Source organism: Limanda limanda, chromosome 14 (genome assembly GCF_963576545.1).
Source record: "Limanda limanda chromosome 14, fLimLim1.1, whole genome shotgun sequence".
NCBI classification, from domain to species: Eukaryota; Metazoa; Chordata; class Actinopteri; order Pleuronectiformes; family Pleuronectidae; genus Limanda; species Limanda limanda.
Genome location: NC_083649.1, coordinates 11,472,094 through 11,493,882, shown reverse-complemented (window position 1 = coordinate 11,493,882; position 21,789 = coordinate 11,472,094). Strand labels below are relative to the sequence as shown.

Sequence of the window (21,789 nt, the reverse complement as noted above, 5' to 3'; positions counted from 1 at the left end):
GCGAAATTAATTATAGCACTTGGTAAAGTTGAAACAAAATGCCCAAGAAAGTAGTTTTAACAGGGAATTATTTATTTTTTTAAATCATGCATTGCACACTGGCTTTGTGTAGTGTAAATACATTGTTGGATTAAAAATAAGAATGTAAAAGAGGAGATAAATACTATAGATTTCACATATCCAGAATGATACATGGACAAAGAGATAACACACAGGAGTAAACACATTTCCAATGGGACTCAATTTCCAATCCACAACGGTACCAGCACACCACGAGTATTAACTTGTGTTTCTTTTCATTTGGATGATGAATCTTCTTTATTATGATGATTTTAGTCCAAATTTGATAGACACCAACATAACAAGATTAAGCTGTAGTTAAATGCTGCACAGGCTACATACATTGTCTTCCCCAGACTTTGAGTCCAAGTGACAGCTGGTCAGAATTTGACCTAAGGCAGATTTGAGAAATCATGATCAAGAGGCCAGAAGTAAGCTTTGTGAGGTCACCGTGACCTTTGACCCTCATATTCCGTTGAGTCCAAACGAATGCTTGTGCTCCAAGAAATCCAATCTCCTATGGGTGTTCTTTCTATATAACATTCACAAGAACATGGGGTAACTGTCACTTTGACCTGGTTCAACCAAAATCTGATCAGTTCATCTCTGAATCAAACTGAATGTTTGCCCCAAATTTGAAAGAATTCCCCCCGAGTAGTTCTTGAGATATTGTGAATACAAACTAGGAATCAGGAAAAGATAACCTGTGAATAAAAAGAGATATGAACAGAATAAGAAGAGACGGTGGCTTCACTTCTTTAGAAATAGTTTATTTAGTGCATTTCTAGTTTGTCCAAAGCAGGAACCAAAATATTACGTAAGTATGTGCTCCTATTGGTTCACCAAAGTTCTGGTCCAACACCATTGGTCCAATCATGTTCTGGTGCAATAATATTGGTCCAGTAGTGTTCTAACAACCTCACATTGGTTCACTAGTGTTGTGGTATGACACTATTGGCTCACTAGTGTTCTCTCTTGGTCAGGAACACGTAAGACCAGAAAAAAAAGGACCTTCGGCATGCTGCTACTGAGCAGAGGTCAACAAGCTTCCATGCAACAACAAACAAACAAACAAACAAACAGCGAGGGACAACGACAACGAACGGAAAGATAAACAACAGCATTGCTTGTAAGAAGTAAGCATGGAAGCATATACAGTAAAACCTTACTTTAACCTGCTAAAGCCCTCAGGAGTTTTGTCTGATATACAACAGATCTTAAAAAGGTAAAATCCCACCCCCCCAGACACATGCGTGCACACACACACACACACACTCTCAATTGCCCACACACACACACAAACCCACACCCACTGCAAGAGCAGAGCATGGCACGCTAACCCTGACCACTCACACACACACACACACACACACACACACAGGCGCACCTGCATCCAAACAAATGATCAGTCCTTGTAAGTGTACGAGGAATACGATTGCCATTTTTAAAAATATGACTTAACCCCATAAACTCTGTGTAAACATAGCGTACGGTAGAGTAGATAAAGACCTTCCTCCTCCCCTCTGTGGATCTTTCTTGTCACTTGCCTCATTTTTTGTAGCGATAACTTTGTGAGCTAATACTTGGACTCTTTGGTTCTCTGTAACAGTCTGTTTATAGGACTGTGTGACTGACTGACTGACTGACTTGAGTCCCTCCATCCCTCCTCCTCTCCCTCCCTCGTTCTTTCTGGGTGCCCAGTGGGACGAGTCGTCAAGGGAAGAGATCCACAGGTCCTGTCCGTCTGCGCACCACAGCAGCAGAGTCAGACGGCTTGATTGTCCTTGATTTATTTACATCACAGTCAGTCACAGCGGGCTCCGTGAAAGTGGAAGAACACCTTCCTGTCCTCCTCCGTTCCCCTCGTCTCCTGACCCTCACCAGCCTGATGTGTGGGCGTATCGGCCTGAGATCTGTGTGTGACTCCACGTGTGTGTGTATGCTTGGATGTGTATTCATGTGTATGTGTGTGTCTGTGTGGGGTATAAGGGGGCTAGAATAAGGTATTGTTGCTGGGCGTCTTCTCTCCGCCTGAGATTTGTGTGTGCGCATGTGTCTGTGTGCATTATTGTGTGTGTGTGTGTGTGAGGGGTGTGGGGCTAGGATAAGTCATTGTTGCTCGGTGATTTCCCGCCGCCGTTAAGTAGGGCCGAAGCGCTCCGACTCTTGGTCGGCGTGCCACTGCCGGACCGTGAGAGTTCTGTCAGGTCATGGAGGGAGGGCTCCCTGTACATGGCCACTGCAAAAACACACACACACAGACACAAAAACACACACAGACAAGATTCATTAATTCATCTAATGGTATCAGTCTGGTTTGGTATGCACAGTCTTGCTCTGTAAGCTCGGTACATTTCGTTCTCCTGCATGCAGATAACTGTTTTTTGTTTTGTTTTGCTTCAAGTCAACAGTTTCATTAAGTCTGGTTTCAAGTCCTGATTTTACCGTCAGACAGGAGTTTTCAGTTTTAATCCTGCTCCATAAAATATTGAAAGATGATGGTAATTTAATTAACAAGTTTATGTTTCCATAACCATTTGTGATTGTCCATCTTTTCGTGTCTGACCTTCAGCAGGATTACATAAGAACTACGGAGCCTGGTGTCCGTGTGAGGTACGGGCCAAAGGAAGAATCCATTAACTTACAGCGTAGACTATTTTATCACTTTCTTCAACATTGCCTTTTTTTTTTACATTTTTAATGATCTACAAGGGAATAACGTTGTGGCTCTGAGCTAAAGAGTTCTTGGATTTTTGTTGGACACTTTTGATCAGGTATTCTTTTGGTCTATTGACTTTAACCTGTGTGTCCTTGAGTTTAGGTTTGTGTACAGTTCCCCCCCGAGTTCTCCGCTTCCTGTTTATTTATTATTATTCTGATCTCCTTCATGTGCTGCTGGTCTGTTTACTTCCTGTCTCTGTGTGTTTCCCTCCAGTATTGTTCGTTGCCTGGATCTGTTTCACCTGTTTGTCCCAAGCCACCTGACTCGACTCTAATCGATACACATGTATATCATGACCAGACAAACAAAAAAGTCTATAGGTGCAATTTGAAAAACGCAACAGGAAGCCTGCTTTTTTGCATTTAGTGGCCATTTTGGCCATATTCCACATTTTTACTTTGAGAGACTTGTACCAGGGCTTACATCAGATCAACTTCAAATTGAGATGAGTGTCATCACAACAAGATGGGGATAAAAAATAACTCAAAGAACTATTTTTCGTCACATGGTGTGACTGTGGCGTGGCGTCAAAGTTTGATTACACGCCATTAAAACACGATGTTCGTGGACATACATGGACCATGAATCCTTTGATGCTGAGCCGTAAACAAACAACTCCACTCATGCATTAAGAGCGAGCGAAAACCAAGGTGAAATGTTCAATCAAAGGGTCTTTGTATAATTCAATAATTTCTAGATTTGTGAAGGTAGCTTGCAATAAAATGTTTGACAACTCAATACACTGTACTTTCTGTGGCAGTAAACCAACTAGCACCACTGATGTATTCCTCAAGCATTCACACTAGGTCTATAGATAGATAGATGGCATATAGCACAGGTCAAATTCCCACTTTAACTTAAACTGCACATTTGAATGTGGAGATTAATAGCAAGATTATTCACATTAACAATGATTTAGCAATGAAATGACACCTCACTCACACACAGTGTCAGTACCTGAACCTAAACACACATTTGTTAAAGGAACTCACTTCAAGATCCCATGCTTCAATGGGAAAGCTGCGCAGTGCGTGAAGTCATACGTAATAAAGAAATGCCCTGAAGGGATCGCAAATTCAATCACTGAGTCCTATTGGCAGACTGAAAGCTGGCATTGTCTGCCAGCCTTGATTTATTGCCAGTAGAGCCATCACCATTGAAATAGCCTTTCAAATTATAACATCCCACAAGATCAGAGAACGAGTCAGGGCATAGTGATTTTATTTCACACAAAGTATGCTGGAATAAAAATGCAGGTAGTAGTATGTCCTTTATAAGTCTTTTTGATCAACATCATTAATGTATTTAATCAAAGAACGGTCAGATAATTTAGATTCCAGCTCAAAAACACACTTAATATGAGAGAGTATCGACCGGGTTGACTGTACACTAATGCAAAACATTTTAAATACAGCTTTCATACTTGTTTGCCTCTACTTCGGAGAATACGTTGCTTTATAAAGATTGAATGGTTCAAAATAAACCATGTCATCCTGAGTGACTGTAGCAGAAGAAAACACAGAGTGTTGTTTGGCTAAATATTCCCATTTAAAAGTTTTTAATCATCTCCTTAAAAACAACTAATAGCATAAACACACTGAGTAATGCCTCTGAAGAACAAATCGCTTTTCCTTTTGGCTCAGGATCACAGCATAGCAGCTCTCCTGCTTCCCTCATTCAGCTCGTCTCTAACTCTAAGTTCTCACTTAAGCAGCCGGGGAAATAAAACATCGAACCTCAGAGACAGCCACATAGATGTTGAATGTAGCTGAACACATCAACACGATTTCAATTCATGGATCTTAATGAAGAAATAGGCATTTTCAGGCGACTGATATGTGTGTGTGCAATTTGGTTTGAATTTAAGGGGCTTGTTGGGCATTGGTGCCGTTCCAGTCAAAGTATCAATTTGTTCCTTCTCTCTTTTTAAGGGCTGCTTGGAGGCAGCGGAAATGAGATGTCACAGAACACGGATATATGAGGAGTTTCCCATTGACGCACAGCTGCAGTTACAGCATTAGCATTCATTTGGAGTTGTGTGCCATTGATGAATGTAAGTCCAATATCCAATCTCCCTTTTAGCTTTGTTTTTCTCTCCACTAATTCCTGAGGAGATATCCAGCTCTTAAGCTGCTGAAAGCTTCATTAAGTTCACTAGTTCATTGGAGACTGTGGTTTTATAGAGCTTTTTCATGGCAAACAGTTGGAAGAGCTGAGAATAAATTAAGATCCACTAAAGTTTCAGGGTCATAAAACCGAAGCAATAAGCTGAAAGGATTAATCACTGTGAGCGACTGAATGACCCTGGTTCACACTGAATAGGGAAGAATTTATTCTATTTACACTTCATCAAATTGGAGATTTCGATATTTATTGCCTTCCACCAATCAGATATCAGTGATTTACTTGTTGCCCGGATGAAGCACCTATGTATTTCTGATAAGATCATTAATAACCTATGTTTTTCCTGCAGTTGACTTTGATTGTTAGTCATGAATATTTAAAGATACCCTACAGACACTTTTAAAGAGAATGAAAACCTCTGACTCAGATATAATAAATCTTGGGATGACGACATAAGAATTGAGAATCATTTTATCTGATTTTCAACGGAAAAAAGCCTACTTCTCGACTCTTTTATAAATACATCTACCTCTCCTCCCTCTCATGGAAAAGTCCAGAATCAATAAATATCCCTTTTTTTTTTTTTACAATTTGGATGTTTGACGCAAACTGAAAGTTCCCTCATGTTTCCACACACACCAGTAAGTTGCAGACTGGACAATGATTGGCTACTGACATTTAAAAGTGAGCACAAAGAAACTTTCTCTTTTCTTAGGATGAAAATGAAAATCGGCTTTAACGGATTTGAACTTTAACCTGCTGATCCCTGCATAATGCTTTAATACCAAGCCGTGACGTGTAGTTCCTTCATCTGCCACACTCCTACCTTTGAGCGGTTTCGGTATGAAGTGTGCGGCGGCCTTGTTCTTCTTCACATGGTTCCCCTTCATGATTCCTCCCTCCTTGTTGAGTCCCAGGTACCAGGCCCGGCCTGAGGCCTGCTGCCGGTACAGCATGGAGGAGTAGGTGACGTAGTAGTTCTCGAACACGGACTCCTTGAACTTACACTCCGGGGTAAAATGTTCCTGCGCAGAAAATGTGAAGGATATTAGAACTAATCATAGAAGAAAGAAGACAAGAAGATGATTAAGTAGACATGGAGCGGGGCGATGTAAGTGTGTGTGTGTGTGTGTGGGAGGGTATGTGTGTGTGTGTGTGTGTGTGTGTGTGTGTGTGGGAGGGTGTTAGCTGCAGAGACGGAGCAGAGTCTCAGACGGTATGAGTCTGTAAAGGCGACTCCATTAAAAAATCTTCAATCATTCCTTGATATCGCCCTCAGTGTTTTCATCCATCAGCCGGTTCGGCTCTTTGAATCATTATCTCGGCCGGGCTGTGGTCTCCAAGAACAAACTGCACCAACTTAGGACAGCTGACATTTGCATTTCCTTATTCCTGCATCTCCATGGCAACCCACTACTCCCTTGAATACTAACCAGCCCACTGAGAGAAAGATGGTACCCAGGTTGCCGGGGGAAACGGAGAGATACAGAAAGAGTGATTTTTTTCTCTTTTTGTCATCCATTAATCTTGTGCGAGTTGTGATTGGATTTAGCGTGAATGATTTTTATGTGTGATTTTTATTAGCTTCGGGGAGAGCAAAGAAGCACATGGTGTGTGTGTGTGTATAAATCTATAAATAATGTGTGTAGTTCTTTCTGTTTTTAATATCTAGTGAAAAGATGAAACAGTTGATATCAGCGCTATGACTGAAGCCTGAAGCAGGACTGAGCAATGATTGGCCAGATACTGTGGCTGCGTGTACGTGCCTTCACAACATGGCTGTGTCCATTTTCTATTCCCTCTTCGTTTCATCTTCTCCTGCAGCCTTTGTGTACATGGAAGTGAGTGTTATTTTTGTTGATTCTGTTTTGTTATTGCATCTCGACCACCCACAAATCGCGGCTCAAGAGCTTACGTGAGGCGCTAAATGCGCTGCACTGCAGCCAACGCTGCCTTCTGACCTGTGTGAGGAAATCTGTGCTCAGGGACGAATGTGTAAATCGAGTTGTGAAACAAATTTCAGGAGCTTTGCTTAAATGGACACAAAGTAACGTCTGAGGGGAAACGGAGGATGATCTGAAATCAATCCTGAGGATCCACAATATCAGGAGACAGATAAGAGAGGCACACCGGCATATAACACCTAATGATAAGTGACTCACAAGGCACCACTGTGGTTAAAGTATTGATGTAATGATAGGATGGTAATGAGAACGGTCACACTGAAAGCTGCTGTTTCATTACTTACCTTAAAAGAAAACGATTCCAAAAGGCAAAAGAAGAAAGTTTGGTCTCTTATGGTCCATTATGATGATGATGATGGTGTGTGTGTGTGTGTGTGTGTGTGTGCGTGTGTGTGTGTGTGTGTGTGTATGTGTGTGTGTGTGTGTATGTGTGTGTGTGTGTGTGTGTGTGTGTGTGTGTGTGGTGACCTACAGAGGTGTAGAGAAAGCCATCGTTGTTCATTGCCAAGTAGAGTTTGGTCTGGACGCCCTGGATTGCCACCACACGAAGCCCCACTGGAATCAGGTTGAACACAGCTACGTGTGCACACACACATCCCCACACACACACACACACACACACACACACACACACACACACACACACACACACACACACAATAAACACACAAACACATCCAGCAAACAAATGAGCATTCACACAGTGAACACAGAGAAAAAATCCTCATCAATATCAATGTTGTGTCTCACATGATGACATCTCCTTTTCGCCACAGCAAAGCTATTTTACAAGGTCAGTGTGGAGCTGAGGCGACTGGTTCAGACTAATGATTCAGTGCAGTACAGTCCAGTGATCATGGGATGAGAAGGCTGAGAGTTATTAGAGGGCACGCAGCAATGCAAGGTTCGCTAAATATTTAAAGTTTGAACAGAAAAGACACAGAGAGTTACAGATATTTCTCCCATACAAATGAAAATACCACCTCTACTACTATCCCTAAAACTTAGAGTTACAACCATTATCAACAAATTCATCAACCTTTCTTTCGATCAACAGATGAATTATTTAGTCTAGAAAGTCTTGAACAATGTCTTTGTTTGAGACCCAATGAAATGTGGTTTACAGTGATATAAACACATGGAAATGACTATGACCGTGATCAAAATGGTTCTTGATTCATTTCCTGTCAGTCAAATTACAGACAAACTGATGAGCTGGTTTCACATCTTAGCAGTTAATCGTACTTTTGAACATGTACAGTAAAGAGGACTTTCCTGTAGCGTTCAATGTTCTTCGATAATGACCAGCAGGCTGCACACTCTAGATTAATCCTATGGGGCTGGACGGATTTATCGATGGTCATACGGACCGGTTGCCGATATGAAAACTTTTATTTTAGAGGATAAACAGTGCATTTATATTTCCATTTTACTTGAAACATATTTTCTCCTAAGTTCTATACATTTTGTTGTATTTGTGTTTTTCATTTTATTCCTGGTTGTTTATAATTGTTGGTTAAACTGTAAAACATCAAGCCACAATTAAATTTGTTTTCGATAACCACATCTTATCAGTCTCTAGTAGATGGTGTTACAAATTCCTAAATAAAAGCATTTATCAATAAACTTGCTTTACTGAAAATCGTATGTGACAGATGAACACATTATAGTCTTTTAGTGTCTTGTCCAATAAATAAGATTTGATGCTCCCTTAATGCACATTTTGAATGAGAAAAGGCTTAGAATAAATGATCCCCAGTGCACATGTTTGATTCCAGCGAGTCTGTGAGATTTAATTCAAGGAATATTTCCAGGCCTGATGGATTAGCAGATAAAGAATCCATGGCTGCAAAAGCATATGGTGTACAGAATTGTTCTTCACATAAACAAAGATGATTGTTTATCCCTGGTGGTTTGCGTTCAGCAGGCACAAGCTAACATTTATGTTTTGACAGTAAAAGCTCTGTAATAGGGTTTATCAGTAGTCCTTATTACAGTGTGAGAATTATACTAATTTAGCCGTCCATGTTTTATATGGTACTTTAGTTATATGGAGACATTGATTAGCCATTCAAACCCAGTCTTCATTTGGCTATTCATGTCGGTAGGCGTTTATGTGATGTACACATCATGCAATCGTTTAATTAAAGAACACGCTTCCTTTGTTCCCACGTCTTTCCCTCCGTGCACAACACTGGGCCTGACAAGGAGCAGAAATAAACGTGTGATGCTGACAACACGGACCGCGCACCAGAAAGAGTGATTGCCATCGGAGCCACAACAACACGATTGAATTAGCTGCATCAATCACACATCGTGGCCTGTGTGTGTGTGTCTGCGGGTGTGTGTGAGACAGAGAGCGAGATAGAGCGGGCAATAGAGAATCTGTTCACTGGTGCGAAGCAGCCTATTTCAGTGATTTGAACATTGCTCTGAACATCCTGTGAATGTTTAATTGATTTCTTTATTGAGGAAAGATTAGATGGAGAAAGGCAGCTGGAGGGGGGGAGACATGCACCATTTTACTGATGATATTAACACTTCACGTGTTGATGGGGGGGATTTAACTGGTTGTGGATTAATCCAAAATTTGGTATAAGGGGATTTTAACTTTAAACTAAATATTGATGTTGAACTTTCAATGTTTGGTACATTAATACAATGCTTTTATACTTATACATTGTATTACAACTTTAAAAAGTAACGTGGAAATCAACAGAAAGCAGGTTTCAGTCTTGAGTAATGAATGTCTATCTTTAAGATTTTAGTTGCCTTCGTACCTTAACTGAGATGATTATAATAATTTAACATGTTGAAATACAGGTATCAGCTTCCTTTACAAGAAACACTCGATTCACGCTGTTGTTTACAAACAGAACATCTCAGAACATCTCAGGTAAATTGCCTTTTTAGGCTGAACCTGTCATTGTAAGGCTTTTTTAAGATCTCTAAAGCTTTAAAGTTGAAGCGATTCAATGTTTGTTCAGGTTGAAGGACTAAAAAGGTCCTATTTACTCAAATACAATCATTTTATGGTTTTCTTTGTGATATGTAACCGTTGACTGAGTATCTTCTACTAGTAAATACATTTAAAGATTTGACCTCTACATCTGCATTTTCCCACAATTTTAATAGATTTTCTGGTAAAAACAATTAATGAAGAAAATAAACACCAGCATAATCAGTAATGACTATTCAGCCCATGTTGACTTTATGAAAGATGCTAAATGAAGCCAATGGAATCGATGAATGACCTGTAGTCTTTTCTGTAAACGTCCAAACAGAGCTCTTACCATATGTGCTGTCCTCATCCTTGGTTCCATCAATGGTGCCATCGGGCTGCATCTGCAGCTGGAAGCCCTGGCTACTGGAAAGCCTGGTCACAATGCCCTTTAACTGGGGCTCTGAAAGGAGGAGAGGAGGAGAGGCGTCACACGAACTGCACTCATTCCATATTTGTGATCACATGTTTCAAGTCCAGTTGTCTGCAGGAAGCCGGAAGTGTCCAAGGAGGAGAAGCCTCCAGGGCCCATTATCGATCCCTGACCCCTGTACACGATGGAACATGTACAAATCAATACAACTATTGACAGATGGTTGGAGCAGCTCAATTTCAAATCTTTTTTTTTTCTGGAGATCTGCATCAGTCCCCACACATACATGCTGTGACAACACTTTGCTGCGGGACAATGCAAAGTTATTCACATGCACCTTTGTGGTGTCATGCAACAGGATTTACCCCTGAGCCACTGAGACTGTCCAGAGGGACGATGACTGATGAAGTGATGAGGGAGCAGAGAGAAAATGATGGTGTTACATGGTGGAGGTGATGACGATGGTGAAGATGGTTGAGGTGGTGGCTCTCAGACTTCCCCCCTGGTCCCATCCCACAGACCTGGTGGTCGCTTTCTCTTCCGTTTCTTCCTCGATCCAAACAATTTGACCCGGGAGAACACGTTGAGCTTGCTCGGTTTCTCGTTGGCGCACTTGCTGTTGCTCGGGCTGCCGGTGCCACGACACGCGTTGCCCTTCTCCCGCTGCTCCCTGGCCTGCCGCTTCTGGCGGATCAGGGAGCTGGCGATAGCTGCTGCCCGGGACATGTTCCCACGGTGGAGTGGAACCGGGCTGTGCGTCCCACTCGGAGGAAGAGTTCTCTGATAAGGCGGTGGGAAGGAGGGGGTCTACACCACCCACGGCATCTGCAGTCCCGCAGATGTCCGTGGTTTCGAAAAGCCTCCAGAATCCTCCATCGGTGCGTCCTGGCGCGTCCTGGATGAGTGGTTGAAACAAATCCAGTGAAGATCCAGTGTGTGCGCCACCTCACATCTCTCTGAGGGACTGAGGCTGTGGATCCCAGCTCAGGTGCTTCTTCTTCTGACTGTCCCCGAGAGGGTGCCTGGAGGAAGAGGAGGATGAGGATGAGCAGAAGGAGGAGGAGGAGGGCGTGAGAGTCCGGGTCCAAAGTGGCGAATCAACAGCTTGGTGTGTACGAGCTGGTGCGACTCACACCCGCGGTTGTTGTTGATGAAGACTGCAGCTGCTTCTTCCTCCTCTGCTGCTGCTCTGCACCGCTCCCCCCCGGCGAGGCTCCGCTCCTCCACAGCGTCCGTGACAGAAATGCAGCAGCAGCCGAGATGTTTGTCAATGAAACTGCTCGGAGCTGCTCCAAAAGAGAAGGGATCATGATGCAGCCGTGCCGTTCATAAAACTGCTGCAGCCCTGCCCGCCCCGAGGAAGACGAAGGGGGGGGGGGGGGGTGGAGGATTTGAGGTTGTGTGTGTGTGTGTGCGTTTGTGTGTGTGTGCGTGTGAGGAGGAGGAGGAGGATGGAGTGGGGTGAGGGTGATGATGAAGAAAGGGGGGGATCTTTGTCGGTCACCTGTAGCCCTGCTGCACCCCCACGTGGCATGATATTTACATGTTCCACTGAACACTGATGTGTTATAGGAGGGGGAGAGTGACAGTGGGGGGAGGAGAGGGAGAAAGTGAAGGTAGGGCGGAGGGTGATAAAGCAGAGGAGGAGTGATGAAAATAAACAGAGAACAAGAGAAGAGACAGACAGTTGATTGAATGAGAGGAGGGATAATGGGAAAAAGGGGGTTGGAGGGGCGCAAGGCAGAAAATGAGATAGGGAGAGGGGGAGAGAGTGTGTGGGTGTGTGTGTGTGTGAGAGAGAGAGAGAGAGAGAGAGAGAGAGAGAGAGAGAGAGAGAGAGAGAGAGAGAGAGAGAGAGAGAGAGAGAGCTGCACACATTCCTGAGGACTAATTTAAGTATGGGATGAGGACATTGATTAACTAGTCCTCATTGAGATATAAGTACTAGTTTGTGTGTGTCTGTGTCTGTGTGTGTGTGTGTGTGTGTGTGTGAGAGAGAGTGAGAGAGAGACAGAGAAAGAGGCAGAGAGAGAGAAAGAATACACAATCAACAAATAAGTGATGATTGACGGACTGAAGGAAAGGAGGAAAAAATGAACTGAAAAAATGATAAAAAAAAGCTCTGAAATGAGAGAAAGAGCGAGGACTGCAGAGGAAGATGAAAACAAACAGAAAGGCAATAAGAAATATTTAATATATGAGGATGCATGAGAGAAAAAAGATGGGTGAAATAAGAATTTGATATAATGATATTGGAAAAGAGAGAGAGTGTGTGTGTGTGTGTGTGTGTGTCTGAGAGAGAGAGTCGAGAACGAAAGGGAGGGAGGAAGGAGGGGCTCTCATCTTCTTTTGGTGCAGAGGTTCACCACAGCTGAAAGGCTGCAGCGTGCAGAGGAGGAGGTGAATAACGGAGACACCACTTCAGTCTGGATGAGCTGCGTCGTCTTCTAGATGTTCCCCTTTGCATTATAGCACCAGAGCAGAGACACACACACACACAAACACACACACACACACAGAGAGACACCCATGCAACAACAGGGAAACAGATGCACAGCTGTCAAATGCAGCTGCAATGGCGCATGGCAACTGCAACTTCCAACCGGCGCAGAGGACGAGGAGGCGGTGGGTGGACAAACAGCCGACTGTCTCACAGCTGAGGTCGACCCTGTGGCACCTGGCGCCGAGCAGCAGGCAGAGGCAGTGCATGCTGCTTGCCAGTGGAAAAGGTATAAGGAAAATCGATAGCTGGGGAGCAAGAGGATGTGGTGAGCAGTAAATTAGAGCACGTGACAGAAGAGGAGGCAAAGTCAGTAGGCTGTAGTAGCCCACTGTGAGAATCAGCCAGTGGGTGGAGGAGAAAGTGATGGACTGTGGACACAAGCCGAGGTCAGGACCTGGTCACTGAAGTGAAGCCTTTAGCCTGGTCCTTGGCTGCAGGAGTTGAAGTTACACCTATGGCCTTCTGGTTAGGTAGGAGCCGTGTGAATGTACAGATAAATATAGTTAAGTTGCATCTGCACGGCTCAACCCACATGCCGCACATTCCCTGAGAAAGACCGCACATAAAAGAAGCTTTCATAACCAATCAGGGATGTCCTTCAGAACATCTCGATATGAAAGCAGCACACATGCGGCAGACAGGATGAAGAGACTGGAAGTTTGGTCTCGTCCTTCATCTTTCATTCATGAGATCCCCGCTTTCAAACCCACACACCACAAGTCCCATAAAATCAGATTAACAAACAAACAAGAGGCAAGCCACAGGGTAAACAAACCGGGACAAACATACACGCCGCCACAGTTTTCACCTTCAGTTATAAATCGCCATGATGACCAATGGCAACGTTAGAGGAAGAGGAATAAATCAATGAGGTACATCCAGAGGAAGACTATTGAACAAATAAGTAGTTCAACAATAAAGCAGAGAAGGGGGTTGTGTCCTAGATTTAAAGAATGCATCCTCAATAAACAAAGATTAAACTCTAATATTACAAGCAGTAATAATTAGTCCGGTCTGTCTGCAGACACAAATCAAAAGAAATTGTTTAAAAAGAAATCTGAGCATACTGTGTTTAAAATCAGATTTGCTTATGAGTTGTGTGGCTCCACCTACAGGCACATGGTAATCTGACAACAGCTGTTGGAGAAGAGGGAGTAAATATGGACAGAGATAACTACACTATATTAACCGCAAATACCCAGAGATATTTATGGGTGTGAGTGTGTGTGATTATCAGTCTGACCAGGAATGCCTGTTAGAGTATAACCCGCCTCGCACAGTAGAAATCCAGCAGAGATCATTATGGAGTTTTTGCAACGAAGCAGTGAGGCCATGAAAGCAACAGTGAACAATGAGAAAATCTATGAATTTGTATATCCATTAAAACATTCTGAAATCCCCAAAGTTTTCCCAAAATAACATTTAAGTAAAACAGTAACATTGGCTCATCTTACTTTGAAAAGTGAATAGAGTAATAAATCATGGAATTTTACATTAAACATATTGTTGCAAAGTGCTGAGGCTTTGATTCAAAGTCTCTGGGGTTCTTTGTGTTATAGTAATTAATCAAACGTGTTATTTGTGCTTTCAAAATGACGCTGGTGTGTTTTTCTCTGTAAAAGCCATTTGACATTTAAAAAATTAGGCCTGAGTCCATCAGTGCTGTTCCCTGAGGATGTGGAGGAATGCATGTACAGCTCAGGATCAGGATTAAGTGGCTCCTGAAGTCTGAATCACACGGACACTAGTAGAAAATCACCTGTTTTTGAAGGTGAAATGTTAAACTTTTGGAAATAACCTGATAAAGCTGTGTTTGGTTTGGGCCCATCAGCTCAGACAGCGGGGCGCTTGTGATGTTGTTTTCAGCACCACGGACAGCGCTTCAAGTCTGAAATGCGGTGAATCGCGTTTTACTCAAATTCTAACACAAAAAAAAATCTGTTATTTAAAACACGTATTTATAATACGAGCAAAATTCAATATTTTTTACAATAATGTCGAAAACTAACTTTATCCATTAAATAAAAGAACAACAAGTCCCTTTAGAGACTGTAAAGAGGGTCGGTGGACCTCCGTGTAACTTCACTATATGTTTATCCCTGATTCCCTCTCACTAAACTATCTGTTTCCATGAAGCACATTTCACAAACAGTGCCGAGTTGTGCTGATGTCAATACGTCTAGACGGGTTGCCTCTTTAAAAAGAATGAGAACAGCATTACCACACAGGCCCAGTCACATCTCGTTTCCTCGGGGCCCTACCTGAGGTGCATCGGCGGAGAGGGAAACTCATCCTGCGCCCGTGGAGCTCCGGAGCCGTGTGCTCATGACTCGTTCCCCACTTCCTCGTTGCGCGCTGCCCCGTAGAAAAGAGGAGGAATTACCGAAGTTCAAACCAGCCAATTCTCCAAGGCATTGGATCCATTAGGGCCGCGCGCACATGGCGTTGACGGGAGATCATTACAGAACATTAGAGGCCATTAAGCCGCTGGAACCGGTCATTAATGATTCATCTCGAGGCCCCGCTGATCTGGCACAATAAGAGCAAGAGGGAGCCAGCAGGCCGTTCCCAAATCCAGGGATATGTGGAGGAAGTGGAGTGTGTTTGTGTCTGTGTGTGTGTGTAAGAGAGAGTTTAGAGTGAAATAGATATGTAATTATGATACTACAGAAACACACGCTCACTCTATTAAAATCTATACTTGTATGAGCTCTATCCTCTCCTCAGCAACCCCTGACTGGAGACATTCATTTGATCCAAAAACCTAGACATTGCAGACATATATTTCTGCTTGCCAGAATATGTATTAATAATCACCTTTGTAACTATGTCTTTGTGATCTTTTGACTGATGTTGTCTAGAAAACTATGAAAGAGTCTTCTTCATTATCAGATAAACCGAAGTAGTGAAAAAAGGATCTTAATCTACTAACGTCCAAGATGTTATTAAATTACACGTTTTCAGGCACGACTAAACCTTTACTTCAGCCAACTTCAATCCAACACACAAAAAAAATACAAACATAAACTAACTTAATGTGACCTTCTTATGTAAAGCTGCATTTTGTGATTGTGATTCACTGCACTCACTGCCTCAGGCACAGAAAGCAAAAAAATACAGGAAACACATGAAATATATATAAATATGAAGCTCATGTAAGTCCCCAGAAACAATGACTGACAGAGATCAGGTTATAAAACAACCTCAACAAAAAGCTATTTGAATGTTTATCCAAATTTACAAAACAGCAATCCATAATGAAGCTCATCCCAAAACCCCCCCAAAAAGGGCAAGTTTTTGTAAAAATCCTCATTTGGTGTTTCCTTTTCCCACTGTTCTAATTAAACATTCATTATAAAATTCATTCTGTGCAGCCAAGCACTGTTCAACCCCACAAAACTCTGAAAAACAAGTATCAAGTAGTCGAGAAACAAGAAAAAGAAACAAGAATCACATTTTGAAAAACGTAAAAACAAAATGTCCTTGATGCAAAATATCTTTAGAGACAAACAAAAAATACACCAATCCGATGGCTTTTTTCTCTCAGTTGGTCTGACTCAGGCCAAAGCTGCTTGTCCTCGACCCAACACAAGACTCTGCACAGCCGCAATTAACCTTATATTAACAGGCCATTATTGCCTACTTCCTGTCAAGCAGCCCGTTAAATCACAAGAACAAAAGCAGCAGAGGAGCCTATAAAAGCAGAGGAAGGATGTAGCTTGCGATTGTACACACTCAGCAATTTGAATGTAAAGCTAATGAAGGAACAAATGGCAAAGTTAGCGGAGAAAATACTCTTGTATATGAATCTGCTTCTCCCTCTGAATTCCCAGATTTCTGAGAGACAATGTCATTGTTGTTGTTGCTCATGCACCTAATTGTATTATTGTGTTGAGGCTTCGTAGGATCGGGAAACAACTCTATTAGATCAAGCTGATAGAGTGGTCACTGTGTCTGACTTTCTTCCTTTCCTTCTTTCCTTCTTTCCTTCTTTCCTTCTTTCCTTCTTTCCTTCCTTCCTTCTTTCCCTTCTTCGGGCCCTCCTTCCCTCCTTCCTCCCTTCCTCCATTTGTCTCAACGGATCTAAAACACAATTTTAGCTTTGAACAAACACCTTGTCCATCTACCAAAATACTTTTGTATCCTTGGCTTGAAATAGCAAACCAGAAAGGTACGTTCTGGCAGAGGGTCCCCGGACAGCAGCCTGGGCAGGTCGCCAGTGTCCAATCATTACAGAAAAAACATCTGAAGCCGTTTCCCCTTCAGGTTTTAGAGAACATGAGCTGTCATTCAATAGCTGTTATTCGAATGAAGAGCCACTAGATGGCGTCAGACTATCAGATAAGCATAGTGTGGAAGAGGGGAGGTTGTGGTGATGGTATGAGTTTGGGTGTGTTTGTTCTCGTATTTGTTATCTCTATAGGACCTTTTCCTGTCTGGTCCTGAAGAGGTAAACGCTTATTTCTTAGTAAGGGTTATGTGAGTTAAGTTAAGTTAAAGATAATAGCATTAAATGGTCATAGTTAAAGTTAAGTGATGGTGTCTACAATAATGTAAGTCAATGCAAAGTCCTCAGAATGATAGCTGTGCAAACCGCTCAGTGTGTGTGTGTATAATTGATGGGTAACTCAAACTCCCCAGAATAAAATCTGTCTCTGTTTCTGTGAGATGAAAGTTTCCTCTCCCCTTTGAAATCACCAGTTTTTCAGCCTGACACCTTTCACATCACTGACAACAATATCCAAACACGTAATGCAACTGCCTTGCAAACCAACCACCTCACAGACTCACAGCTTCAGCCTGTTCACTTTCAGTCTGGTAATCGGTTTCTTCAGACTCCCCGAACTTAAAAAGAAGGATGCAACATGTTCATATGTCACATTCACCATTAACCCTGCAGTCTTTATTTATCAACACACATACAGTACATAGAAGCATCTCATTAAAGAGCCCTATCACAGCTTACAGCTCTTTGTCATTCTGACACTTTACAGTTTAGCAATAAGATTGTGTTACCATTAACAAGGACCAGCTGACAAGTGAAACTGCTTCGATTGTAATGGTATACATTTCCAGTGGAAAAAAAATAATTGCAACAACAAATAGAATATAAAATAAGTGTCGGCTCTCATAAACTTTATCGGTATTGAATAAATGTAAAACTAATCGGATCTGTAAGTATCATATTTGTTGTGCGTCGTAGCTTTAACAACATTCCATCAGAAGTGGTTCAGATGGAATGAGCTTTAATTTCTGTGCAGCGCTGAGCTCTGCTGTGACTTAATCAGGGTTAATTAGCAATAGTCTCTCTGCTCGTCTCCTGCTACTTATTATGAGTGTGCATGTGCACACACACACACACACACACACACACACACACACACACACACACACAGGAATTAACACTTCTCATAATCCGCATTCATAAGCCTCACCTCTATAAGAACAAGATGTTAATGAGTTCTTGTTCTTGTCAAACTTAATCCTTACAACAGCTATTGTGTTTAATGGGACAGAACAAGATGATGATGATATATAAACCCGGCTGATCCGTTCACCTGAGAGAGGGAGAGAGAGAGAGAGAGAGAGAGAGAGAGAGAGAGAGAGAGAGAGAGAGAGAGAGAGAGAGAGAGACTCATTGCTGAAGATATTTTAGTCCAAGAGAACACAAGACTTGTAAAAGCAAAAATTGCTGATGCCGAATAGGGTTGTGTTACTTCTTTGTGTGTCAATAAACAAGTTAATGACTCGATCAGTCAATTCAGTTGATGGACGAGGCCTCAGTAATTGCTCAATAACAGTTTTTTTTCCCATTAAAAAAAAAAGGTTGTGCTCTGCTGTATTTGCAGATGGTTCTAATGGTTAACCTCATTACAGTGGTGGATACTGTGGACACCACAAACTATTTCCCCAGAAATATTGTCCAATCAACACCAGTGCCACAGCTTTTTGCCTCAGTAACAAATTCTACGTTTGTGTTTATTACAGGGAAGCGGCACTGGACTCCATCACACTGTACCAATGTTAATATTGTTGTGGTCTCTCTGTGGATTTATCCTCCCATCAATCACCCCCTCTCCTTTATTGGCCCAGTGTTATTGCTTTTGCTGTTTATTGATGTGTTTGCTTTGTATCCTTTAAAGGAGTGTTATGAGTAAAGGCTCCCATAAATAAGGTTTATGACTGTTCTGCTGTATCAGCATTTTGGTCTCCGTTGCACCACTGCTGGCCCAGCTTTGTTAACCAAGTCGCGAGGGACAATACCCGACAAGGAGTGCAAAATGAATCAGGAGGTGGTTGGACAAGATAAATAGCTGATGGTGCTATTTCTCCAAATCCAAATCTTATAAAACTGGAAAATGCTGTTGGAAAGCACTTCCGAAAAAGTTAAATCATATATCGATACCTCCTTTTCAAGAATTGGTTTCATTTACCAAATCTACTAAGCAACTGTTTTCCTCTGACGTCATGCTCAGGGTGAAAAACTCAAATGTTGCCACCTTCAGAACATCGTACCGCTGTGATATGCATTGCAAATCATGAAAACAAGGAATCTGATGTCGTATTTTTCATAATTTCACTCTTCAAGCTGCTCAGCCACTGAAAAAAAACCATGAATAGTTCAAATCTGGAGGGATATCTCATTAAAGGCTAGAGAACAGCTTACATTACATCATTAGTTATCATTAGCCTCCCAACCCTGAGCGTGACATAAGAGAAAAGGGGCTGTTAGTGAATATGGAGGGAGGAAACATTTGGGTCCTGGGGCTCTACTGCTAAACTAACATTTTACTGGCTCAGCATTCAGTGGGTTAGTGTTTTGCTAACACAGCATTTTGACTGCAGTTATGAATAATTCACTAGTATTACTTTTACTGTTGTCGACCAGATTCATTCTCTCAGTTACGCTGGGCTACTTCCAATATGAACATAACTACACTAAACTACATTAAGTAAAGCTACGATAGGAAGAAGCTGAAATCAACACTGGTGATACTTGTTTTTCCTGGGATCAGACATTCACTTTGCTTAACAATAACGTTGCTTTGTCCAATTCATTTTGATGGAATCATCTTTTTTTTCAAGCGCAAAGTTTAAAACCCAATCAGAACTTGATTGTGGGGCAGATGAACTGCAGCGCTATTGTCTATCATAATAAAAAGATTGACTGAATAATCTGAAACCTCCACTTGACCACATTATAAGGGAACTGCCAAAGAAGAAAGACAGAAGAGTATTATGTATATTTATCTTTATTTAAGGTAAGGTTTATTTTGCAGAGGAGCAGATCATTTTTCTTTTATGGATCACACTTCATTCTATAACATAGATTATTGATGGTTTTTCATTCATATAGGCTTTAACCTTAAACAAAAGCTGATTATCAGTTGCTTTTATTATAATCCACTGCACAGTTTCATCTCAATGCAATTACACACAAATTGACGGCTTTTTTGTGAATGAGCACATGGCCTCGCGCAGGCTACACACACACACACACACACACACACGCACACACACACACACACACACACACACACACACACACACACACACACACACACACACACACACACACACACACACTGTTATGCGTGATCGCGCTCAGCTCGCGGGCAACTCCCTTTTTTCTTTGGTCTCCATGGCAATGCTGGTTTCAGTTTCATTATACGATGCCGCGCGTCGATTTTAATGCTGTCCAGGGGGGACACAATGAATACGTGAGTGTGTATGTGTGCAGCTGAAATTAGACCAGGGAACCGGAAACCCCTTCCCGTGTGCATAATAAAAATAATAATAATAATAATCACAGAGACATGTTATCTATAAACGCAATATCGTGCATTGAGTCTTTATCTCATGTGTTTAGACGAATACATATAGAAAATTAAATATATAGTAGGCTAAAAGAATGTTACTGTGCCATATTCTGAACCAGCATATGAATTGGGAGTAAGTCTTCATGCTGACGTCAGCAGCGCAATAAGCTTCAGCAGATATTCTCACCTCTTTGCTTGTGATAATAAAAACAAGCGATGGAAAGACACATTCTTTCCTCTCAGACTCGGTTCTCATCACTCACCTTTCGAGCTATCCTCTTTGCTTTTCGATTTTCCGCTCATGGAGCACTGACGACTCTGCTGCTGCTGGTTGGAATCAAAGTTCAGCTCAGAGATGCTGCTTCAGGCTTTTTTGTCACTTTTTCATCCTCTTCGGGTGTGTTTCCTTTTCTCCAGTCTCCAGATACACACTCACACACACGCACGGTAGTACAGTAGAAACAGTCCAACTCTGTGCAGCCCTCCTTTCTCTCTCTCTCTCTCTCTCTTTGGTCTCTCTGCGTCTCTCTGCCTCTCTATCTGAGAGACCGTTGTTACTTGTCACCACGAAAGCGACATGCACGAGCGCTCCTGACCGTGCACGAGCAAAAAAAAAAAAAGAAAAGAAAAACTGCAAATTGAGACACAAAGAAAGATGAACCCATCATGAAAAATGTGCAAGCTTAGCAATAACCCTCTGTTACTCTGCACGGTTAGGTAACAAGCAAACCATGAAGAGGGATCCCTCATGAAGCTTCACAAGCAATTTATGGTAAATAAATAATATACAGATGGTGGATTTATTACTTATGAACCATTGAGCAACTTTTGAATCAAATAAAATTGCTGAACTAATTTATTAAGAAACCAAATGCCCTTTATATAAGCCTTTACGGTAACACATTCACATGTAATGGATTTTCAGAAAATAAACAGTAGAAAGTAATAAAAACCTCCATATTTGCAGTTAAGATATAAATGCTATAGGTCATTAATAAAGAGAAGTAGCTCTGATCTGCTACTGCATGTTTTAATAATACAATCATATGCAATTACAACTGTTAATTTAATGGTTGTAAATATTAAGAAGATGTTAGTAACAGGCTTATATTGCAGATGCCATGCCTTCTCTAAAAGTCTAAAGAAAGACATGTGAATTAAACGAATATTCCTCAACCTAAAGCAACAGAAAAGTTTATATTATTAACCTCCATCACAGATT

General features: G+C 41.9%; 1 protein-coding gene across 2 annotated transcripts; it reads right to left on the bottom strand.

The window, feature by feature from the left end:
- Positions 1 to 809: 809 nt before the first annotated feature.
- Positions 810 to 21,119, bottom strand: fgf13b (fibroblast growth factor 13b). Of its 2 annotated transcripts, none has more exons than XM_061085516.1 (5): positions 20,831 to 21,119; positions 10,164 to 10,274; positions 7,343 to 7,446; positions 5,733 to 5,931; positions 810 to 2,299 (listed from the first exon to the last, which is right to left on the bottom strand). In XM_061085516.1, exons 1-5 carry the CDS (start codon positions 20,868 to 20,870, stop codon positions 2,160 to 2,162), a joined length of 594 nt encoding a protein of 197 aa, XP_060941499.1. In that variant the 5' UTR covers positions 20,871 to 21,119; the 3' UTR covers positions 810 to 2,159. The 2 variants fall into 2 exon arrangements, with proteins under 2 accessions (XP_060941499.1, XP_060941498.1); XM_061085515.1 differs by lacking the exon at positions 20,831 to 21,119 and adding an exon at positions 10,766 to 10,970.
- Positions 21,120 to 21,789: the final 670 nt, after the last annotated feature.

Excerpts from the sequence above, each read along its gene's own strand:
- fgf13b (XM_061085515.1), bottom strand. The coding sequence starts at position 10,970 with ATGTCCCGGGCAGCAGCTATCGCCAGCTCCCTGATCCGCCAGAAGCGG. Across the intron at positions 10,275-10,765 it reads GAAGAGAAAGCGACCACCAG|AGCCCCAGTTAAAGGGCATT; the intron begins GTCTGTGGGATG and ends TCCTCCTTTCAG. Across the intron at positions 2,300-5,732 it reads CATACCGAAACCGCTCAAAG|TGGCCATGTACAGGGAGCCC; the intron begins GTAGGAGTGTGG and ends GTGTTTTTGCAG.